Below are 9,740 nucleotides of genomic sequence, written 5' to 3' on the forward strand. Positions count from 1 at the left end.
AAATAATTCAGAATATAGAAAAATAGAAAAAATATATATTTTCATGAAAATAAAACTGTAAGAAAATTGAAATAAAAACTATGAAAAATGAAAATAAAATTGTAAGAAAACAGTGTTGTAATTGAAATAACTACCCTGAATATAATGTCAAATGCTATGTGATGGTTTGTTTGTAGGGCTACTAAATAGTTTGAATGTTAAACATGCAACTTCAACAGTGTTTGAACTTCTTTTATAGTTTTTTCCACTTAAATTTAATTGGTGGCAATGATGGACATGGATTGCAATGGCTTCATTTTGAATGTGTGATCTGGATTGATTTGGATGTGATCCAATGAGTGGGAATTTATTTTTTGTTGATCCATGTGTTTTGATTGGATGTGATCCAATGACTGGGAATTTATTTTTTGTTGATCCATGTGTTTTGATCTATTTTAATGGGAAATAGAATGGATTGGGTGTCATTTATTGAAGTTATTGGGTTGAGCATCATTATTGAACCCAATGGGTTTAAATGTTGAATAACGCAGTTGTTCTGGTTGACATACATTCATTTTTATTATGTGCAAGTATGGATATGCATTTGGAATACATAGCTTCAATTCTAGTTAGTGGAGGTTGAGGTGACTACTACTTTGTACTTCTGGAACAGACCATTTTGGAAAGATTTATGGTTTTATCTACTTTCTAATTGGGTCAATATGATTTGTACTCTTAAGTATTAAGATACTATTTATGGACAGTTGTGGGCCCAGTCAATGTTTTGGGAAATTTTGGACATAAATTAAAAGATATTTGCACTTAATGTTATTTGTTTTTGTTTAAATATTAGTTTAACGTCTTTCAATTTCTGGTGGCTTGATGAGACTAGTACTATAACAATTACTAATCCCTACTCAACATTAGACATCTCTCCCTTAAATTTCTACATATAGAATTAGTATCCCAAATTTAAAATCTTTAAAAACTATAATGAATTTGAATTTGGATTTAAAGTCTCACTGATTGTTTGGAGGGAATCTCGATTTGAAGTCTCACTGACTGTTTAGAGTGTTAGGGAAACGAGGGTATGACCGTGCGAGAATGGGGAGGGGTTGCGCACAGAATTGGGGCTCATTGTCTTCTAGTCAAAAAGAAAGCTCGATGAGTTCGCTAGTCCTTGATATGTACAGTTAATGTGTGTTGGCCAGCTTTGTCATATGAGTGATTGATTGCTTTCTTTATATTTTCACATGTCCATTCGCTGGTTTGTAAACAATCTTTCCAGGCTTAATATAAAATTGTGACGCTGTAAATTAGATGAGTTAAGGGCGAGTATAATTTTATTGCCGTCATGAAATTTGTCAGGAGCTTTCCAAAATTCAAGCCTGATTGAAAGGTTTCGAATTGTTTGAAACCCGAGTCATCTGCGTTCCCTTCGATATGCTAATTACAGTACCAATGTGTGTAAAGAATCTATCCGTATTCGAATAGCTATTGACGCTAAGCCAAATTTGAGTCAATGCCCGGTACGCAACATAGAGAGCGAATCCCCTGCTCTATCATGCTCTCAGAGTTGCAACTTATTTGAGATTTATAATGGAAAAATGATAATTATTGCGAGCTTTCCCCATGTTCACTTGTCACTGGGTAGCTGTCCCGAATATAATTAAAATTATGACCTACTGTTATTGCTATTCCTGGATTACTGTTGTTTGTAAATTCATGAACAGATAGCCCCAGCTGTCTCCTCATAATTCGATTGTCACATTCCAGAGCTGTCCCTCATCCGGTTTCTGTAAAATTAGCTTCAGAAGGCCAGATGCAGAATCATATGAAAAGTCAGTTGGTGATGTCTCTACCAAGCATTTCCTTGGTTTCATTGATGAATAGGCCCCAAACCACCCACATCCACGGACTGCTATCTTGATTGTTGCTGCTGGTAGATGGCTACCATTTTCAGTTGCCATTGTTGCCATTCCAAGCGTCTGAGGATCCTCTGAAAACTCAACTTCCATGTTTTCTTGCTGCGTTTCATACTCTAGTGCACTGATAGCGCCCCCAGCATTGAGCATATCAATAAGACCAATTGGAGCAAAAGAAACCCCTGCTGCTAAATTCTGCACAGATGAACATTGAAATGTTTTGAAGAAATTCTTAGATTTTTTTTGTATTCCAAATTTCTGCCTGTAAGCCATTAGCACATAGTGTTCCTAAGCATTGATAATATATAGGGAATTTTGACCTTTATGGGCGATATTGTGTAAACTTCATGCTCCATTATTTTGAGTGTCACGGGCAAAACTGCATTCTTAGGGAGATGCACAAGTTCACCTGCAACAAAATTTGAACTTCAGAAATAAGGAGTAATTCATTTATTCAGAAGGAAATCCTGCATCGCTTGAACACACAATGGGTTCTTACCGCTGTGAGAGTACACAGCACAGTCACCATTCCAGTCAATTTCTGCTGCCTCTGCTAACAAATGCACATCATCTGCATGAATACACCCTGATATTGCGTTGGGGGTTGTAACATGGAATACGTTTTTCTTATGTAAATTGCTCCAAGCAGCACCTTGGCAATTGAATACTCCTAACACTCCAGTATAAATGTTCATATTCCAAATTTTCAACAAACTGCAATAAATGACATTGCCAAAATCAGTGTACTGTAGAGGTAGCCCAAAAAAAATGATACTGTGAGTAACTTTTAGTTAAGTTCTGAATTTCCATCTTAGGGTTCAATCAATCTAACCTCTTCCCATCGCGAGTAGGGTCAACAAATAAGCAATCGCGAGTTGGTCGACCAGGCAACCGTGCCCTCAATATAGAACCATCCGGGAGAACAAGCTTCTTCAACAAATTAAAGTTATGCATACCAGGCCTGTCACTGCATATGGACGGTCGGAGAGAACAGAAATATTAGATATTAACTTCAAAGTTCAAACCAAGCAGAACAAGTTGACTGACACATAACTCTTAAGTCGTAGCTCCTAGATTTCTATCTGGGTAGGAATAGGCCATTTCATAAATTCAGAAACGATGCACAAAAAATAAAGGTTTCTTTATATACTTGAAAGAACAAGCTCGTAAACACCAATACCTAACATATACAGGGCAGCCCCCAACTGCCCGTGCAGCAGCATGGTATTCTGCAGCAGGATGAAGGCTCTGCAAATATATTTTTCCTCATTATTGTTTTGAATAAAAATGATAAATAAAACTCCAGTAGATCAATGTTCTTATCAATTACCAATTTTTTCTTACGTGGAACATGTCCCAATCAGGCACCATAAACTCCCCAAGAAAGATACTGTTATAAGCAACTGCAGCAATGTGGATGGTGTGAGTTACTGGATCCCTTGGATAAAAGTCGTCTGATGCTCTCGCAACTGCTGTTTGTTTTGAACTAAAGTAAAATGGGCCAAAAATCAGTTCCACTTGATAGTTCCAAGTATGGATGAAAATGTCAAGAACCGAGCACATTCATCCTTGGTACTTACCAATAAAGTGCATCTGTGTTGAGACTCATGCAAGCAATGCACCCATTGTCTGGGAAATTCAGAGCAACAGATTCGTCCAATGCTTGATGATATGCTTTAGTTAAGGCTACTCTACCACCAAGACCAGCTCCAAGTGTCTCAAGGATGCTTTGAACATCAACTTTAACGCCATCAATCCCTGCGGCAGCTAGGTAACTATGCAATTCATTGTAAAATTCAAAAACCTTTTTAGGATTCACTAAACCAAGTCCTTGAATGGTCAGAGTATCTGCATGCATTTCAGGGTCATTGCTCAGGATACCCGGAGAAAGTACAGGGTATTTCAGTGTTGAATCATAATGTTCCATTCCAGGAACACCTGGCTTAACTCCTCCCCAGTAGCCTGTGATTGCATGCCATACATACACATACCTACCAACACAGAAGAATATCACAAATCTAAGAAAATGAAGAATATGGACAGCCTTAACAAGGTTAGCAAAAATAACACCGTTTCAGCTCTAGCCTCAGTATACATTACATTTGAGAATAACTTTTCTATAATAAGGGTCATTACTTACTTCAAATTATACTTGTTTTTGGCTATGTCAACTATATGCTGAATGCCCAAGGTTGGATCTTCTTGCTTTTCACCTTCTTTTCCGTTCTCTCCAAATTTGCAGTTCTCTTTTATGTGAGTTAAACGCTTTAGAAGCCTGAACAGCCAAAGATGAAAAGGAGGGTCAGATTTGTCATAGATGTAGATGAAATTTTCTCAACAGATCACTATTAACTCTATAATTTTCTTGAAATAAATTAACTCTGAAAGATGAATGCAGAGTGCTTACATTTTTTCAGGAGCATTTTCTTGGTTTTGATCTGTACCAACAGACTGCCAACCATCATCAATGATAACAAAACGTGGTGGTATTCCCCCATCTGAAAGGCTGTAATTGTCATAGTGTTAGATACCGAATCTGTTTTCGATGATCTGAATGCTATCACATAGTGCGATACATAACAGGGCCAAAAAATTATTGGGCGGGAAAAGAAAAGATCAATACAGAATATGCAGTCGGCCAAGAATAATATACAGGGGACAGATAAGATCAAGGGCAAAATATGCAGATGAAGTGATCAATTTGAAGACAGAATTAGATTCCTATTTTGATGATATACTGCAGAATATGTAGACAGCCCATAATTATATACAAGATGGGACAGACAAGATCAAGAGCAAAATACGCAGATGAAGTGATCAATTTGAAGACAGAATTAGATTCTAATATTTTGATGATATCAATACTGGATATGCTGTCAACCCAGAATAATATACAAGAAAAGACACACAAGATCAAGAGCAGAATATGAAGATGAAGTGATCAACTTGGAGACAGAATTAGATTCCTATATTTTGATGCTGTAATCTTACACTCAATGATAACAAAAAAAGGAAAAATTAAATAAAACCATTTTATTACAGATAAATCAATAAGAGTACCTCTTCAATCCCTCCTCTACTCCTTTGGCAGAAACATCTGTATAAAATGCATCCCAGGTACACCATCCAAAGAAGTCAACAATCCCGGGCGTCTGCTTTTACTCGTCAAAAATGCAAAATTGTGAAACACATGAATTGAAAACGTGCAAACAAATCCATCCATCCAAGCTAAGATGAATATGCAAGGATGAAAAGTTCAAGAAGATGGGGATATTCATAATAAGATTGTCAATAATACCTTCTTCTCATCTCTGTGACAGAATGTCTGCAAGTGAAGCTCCACGGCCCTGAAACACAAAATAGAAAACATGCTCAGCATTTTCTAAGTATTGAAGACTATTTACTGGCTTCTGCATTTTATATTTTAATTGTTTAAACTTTAGCAATCTGTTACTTCTCTATTTAGATATATTATCAGTTAATGAAATATATGAGCTGTTAATGGACTTTGGGGAGATTTTCCTCGATCATACCTCAAATATAGCTAGGGAGAGCTGAAAAACTTATAATTCTCAATGCAAGAGTCAGAAATTCAAGATCTAATTTGAAAATTAGGCCTTTCTGGAAAGACAGAAGGAAGTTAAAGTTACCTGATTGCATCTGTAATTACTTTGAATGGGTCTGTTCCTGTAGTAATAAACAGAGAATGTGTGAAAGAGGATGCTGTGATGGCAGGGTCTCCTGCAAAATGAATTCACAAGCAATAGAATATCAAATTTCTGTCAAAATAATTAAGGCCTTGATATGACACATGGTAGTATTCTAATTGAATAAGTTGGGCTAAAGTGCTATTATACAAGAGAATTTTGAATGTATTCCCACTCTTCCTGTTGCCAGAATGCAATATATTATTCCAACAGTCATGGACTTCAATAAAGGAACTAATTAATCTCCATATTTTGGAAAAAGCATGGGAACAGACACTTTAACCTATAATATCACTACAATTGATGTCCAATCCATCAAATTCTCTAGTGAGCATACTTCACTACCAAATGGATAAAATTCAGTGAAAGCTTAAGCCTATTGCATCAGAGAGTATTGACTGAATATGTGTTAGCCCATGGCATCACTGATTTCTGTATGCAAGCCATTCACAAGTTTATTTGATTATGCTTTGTGGTCCCTGATGATGGGTGAAGTGTCCACCCCCAAAACGTTGGCCAGATTAGAAATCCTTTACACAGTTTTTCCAAAAAATTCTCTACAAGTTTATTTGAAGTTCTTTCAGGCTTAGCAATAATGTGCATCTGCAAAAATATATGTTCAATATATATTCAGACTGTACCCTCTTTAACCCCTGTTGAACCTTGTTCTACACAAGCCACAGTTTCCAAATTTTGAATTATATTCAATCATTTAATTTACTCAATGAAGTCTCCACTTTAGACAGAAAGAAAGCCACATACCACATACAAGGCTCTTTACGACCAGTTTTGCCAGTGCAGGCAAAATGCAGGAGATAAAGGCTAAAGCAGACACACAATATTGATCTATCGAGACAACTTAGATAAGACAGATCAAGCTACTATGTTTAGATATAATGAAGGGGCACGGTAAAAGAAAATACCAAAGCAAGTAAAGAAATTGTTTACCACTCTCAAAGCATAGTTCCAGTTCATCCTTTTCATTTCCTTGTAAAGACACCCTGAATGGTCCCTCCGTCAGAGGTAGAAAAACAGTGTAACTCATCTCTGCACCGGATCCAGAGTCTATTCCCTTGCTTTCCAGCAACAAGAATTGAGTCTCAATAGGAATTTCCTTTGCACATTTCCCCATTTTTTGTGCCATCCACCAGAGCTTGAAACGAAAGCAAGAGAGGAACCGGACGTCCCTGCGGATAGGTTTCAAAAGCAAGAGATTTTCTTGTCAATCGTTTTTATTCATTGGAAATTCAGAAAAATTGGTTAAAATTTACCAAAGGAAATAGCACAGAGAATTCCTAACAATAATTTTAGTTGCAAAGTAAACTGAACAATTTTTATATTAACCTGAAACCAGTGTATGAGATTAGCAGTAATATTACAGGAGCCCCTGAAAAAACAATAATAGCAGTTTAATGTTGCATAACTTACTTGAGAGTACCAAGCGAAGTGACATGCCGACTGTTACTCTCTGAAAACCGAGCTCCGAAAAACACACCTTCATCGAGGCCAATTCCTGAAGCGCGAGTGAGAACAACATTATCTGGGATGCCAGACAGAATAATCTTCTCATAGATAAATAACTGCTTGTCGGAAATTTTAACAGCTGGTATGACCGTTGCCGTGTCCTCGGCTTGTTTGGTAGAAAGTTGTTCGAGTGCCGCCTTTATGAAATTCTCCCGCTTCTACTTCATTACAGAAAACATGCCTTCCCCGGTTAGGCCCCGTTACACGTTAAACGGTAATTTTCCCAAGAGAATCATAGACTATCAATTATTTGTTCAACATACGCGTAGATCTGGGACTTTCCGGAGCTTACCGAATGTAAGAACACGGTAAGACGCAAACTATGACAAATACGATATTTTCTAACAAGAAAAAGAAAGCCAGAATCATTCTCCATTCGGCTAAATGCAACTAAATTCAAATTTTCCACGGCTGAGAAAGCGAAACTATCCGGGCATGGAGAGCTTGCAATTTTGCAAGAGAAAAAATGATACAGGTCCAAAAATGCACCTTTCAAAGCGATTCCATTAATCCATAAAAATTGACAGGAACTATGAGAAATACGACAGGTTTTAACAAGCAAAAGAAAGTAAAATCATTCTCCTTTCGGTTAAAAGCGACTGAATTCGAATTTCCGAGGGGCGAGAAAACAAATTTCTCGGGGCATGGAAAGCTCGCAGTTTTGCAAAGCTATGTACGCCGAAAAAAACGATACCGGTCGAAAGACGCAGCTTACAAAGCAAATCCATTAATTTAGAAAATTTACTTCAAATATAATAACAGCGAGCCGCAGCTGAATGAAGCGGCATATATAAAAAATGATATGGAATCACATAAAGAATCTGCAAAATCTCGGCAAACAAAAATACTGTCCACAAATCTCTAAGACGCCTGAGATTCGTTTTTTTACCTCTGGTAGTCTCAAATTTAGGAAACGTCCCGTCAAATGCCTGAAAGATTTCGAGCCTTCAGAAACTGGAACAGAGCGAGGCCTTCTGAAGCCAAGAAATGACGATTAACGTGATAAATTGAAACAACAAATCTAGCGAATTCGGTAAAAAATCCGAGGCACTTATATAAAGAATTGGCCAATTTTCTCGAATTTACCAAAACAATTTGGAAATTTTCAAAAATTTAGCTGGAAAACTAAGTTTTTGAACACTGTGAACGCAAAGACCATGAATTGAACCACAATGATGAGAGGAACACGATACCATGGAGAGAGAGGGCAAATCCTCGCTTTACGACAGAGTTTGGAGATCTCATTGAAGCGGCCCGCCCATCTGCACAAGTTTAATTTGACCTGACTCACCTCCATCCTGCTCCGGCAAAATGTCTGCAAATGAACGACTTCCCTGTTTCCACCCTTGAAAAAAACCGCCGTGTCTGCGGCTTTACTTTCAGGGCGGAATTACTTTCTGCAGATTACCTCCCAAGGAACTGAATTGGTGAACGCTTATCTACCGATACACGTCGGATAACGCATTCCTCGCAGAAGAAAAATGTGTTCCAAACTTCCAGCGACTCCGACTCCACCAAACTTGTGTCGTTTGAATGCCAGACTTTGAGACTCGAGAGGGAAGCATTGAATATTTGATCTGACACCGTCCAGCCTGGAGCCGTGCCTTTCGTGGATGTGTTCTTATCGATTTCTATAATGCCACGTCAGGCGATGCCAATATTTTATTTTTTATTTTAAAGGTTAAAGGGCTGACCGAAAGCTCATCCATGCCATACACGTTACGTGTCCTATGTCACGAAATAAGTATTGGACACGTCATTACAATTTCCCATAAGAATGGATCACCTAGAACGTGATAAACGTGCAATGATGCTTTGTGCTACACTACTACATTCATTGAACATTGGAATTGGCTTTAGCGTGGGTTACACAACATTTTTATTTCATCTTTTCTTTAAATATCATAATTGTTGAAGTCGAAATCCACTTTTTTAATTTAAAAGAAAAAGTTAAAATTCTCCATATATATAATCAAGTTTCACACGATGATAGTAGCGTGGGTTACACAACATTTTTATTTCATCTTTTCTTTAAATATCATAATTGTTGAAGTCGAAATCCACTTTTTTAATTTAAAAGAAAAAGTTAAAATTCTCCATATATATAATCAAGTTTCACACGATGATAGTAGCAATTGCTGGAAAAAATAAGAGAAAAAATAGTTATAAGGAATATTACTTAAAAATATAATATTATTAAGTTTATCATAATTTAGTTGTTAAAATTAATATTGGGCACAATTATTACTAGTTGCTATCAGAGAATGCAGGTTGACTCATCACCATTATCCAATGAAAACCACGCCATCTAGAATTGCATGTTGGTAGTTTGTAAGGGGGTGGGCTTTCACTCTTGCCAAATTTATTTGGGTCTTCGGTCATTAACATGTTTCCATAGTTCCAAGGAAGACGAACTCTTAGTCAAGTAGATGCAGTTTTAGGGCATACTTCAAGACCAATTATTAACTTATTAACATAAGAGTTGTGATTATCCTAATGAAGATAATAATTTTTTTTAATATTTCTTATTTGTTTATATAAATTCCAAATAGGTTAGGAAATAAAAGATAACATAAGGTCTTAGCCCAAAGGGGTTGGCTCTAAT

At 36.8% G+C, this 9,740-nt stretch overlaps 1 protein-coding gene across 3 annotated transcripts; it reads right to left on the minus strand.

The window, feature by feature from the left end:
• Positions 1 to 1,360: 1,360 nt before the first annotated feature.
• On the minus strand, positions 1,361 to 8,681 carry LOC149140694 (putative galactinol--sucrose galactosyltransferase 6). 3 transcript variants are annotated; one of them, XM_089453347.1, is made up of 16 exons: positions 8,329 to 8,680; positions 8,025 to 8,106; positions 7,040 to 7,293; positions 6,560 to 6,798; positions 5,555 to 5,645; positions 5,203 to 5,251; positions 4,965 to 5,056; positions 4,312 to 4,410; positions 4,045 to 4,179; positions 3,485 to 3,895; positions 3,249 to 3,390; positions 3,085 to 3,152; positions 2,737 to 2,871; positions 2,404 to 2,618; positions 2,225 to 2,313; positions 1,361 to 2,099 (listed from the first exon to the last, which is right to left on the minus strand). In XM_089453347.1, the coding sequence occupies exons 1-16, from the start codon at positions 8,430 to 8,432 to the stop codon at positions 1,731 to 1,733; spliced, it is 2,574 nt and encodes an 857-aa protein (XP_089309473.1). In that variant the 5' UTR covers positions 8,433 to 8,680; the 3' UTR covers positions 1,361 to 1,730. The 3 variants fall into 3 exon arrangements, with proteins under 3 accessions (XP_089309473.1, XP_089309475.1, XP_089309474.1); XM_089453348.1 differs by having other exon boundaries at positions 1,965 to 2,099; positions 2,225 to 2,330; positions 8,329 to 8,681; XM_089453349.1 differs by lacking the exons at positions 6,560 to 6,798; positions 7,040 to 7,293; positions 8,025 to 8,106; positions 8,329 to 8,680 and adding an exon at positions 5,895 to 6,182.
• Positions 8,682 to 9,740: the final 1,059 nt, after the last annotated feature.

The sequence above is a fragment of the Pinus tabuliformis genome, chromosome X (genome assembly GCF_031772625.1).
Source record: "Pinus tabuliformis cultivar Carrire ecotype Pingquan chromosome X, CPIR1, whole genome shotgun sequence".
Classification (NCBI taxonomy): Eukaryota; Viridiplantae; Streptophyta; class Pinopsida; order Pinales; family Pinaceae; genus Pinus; species Pinus tabuliformis.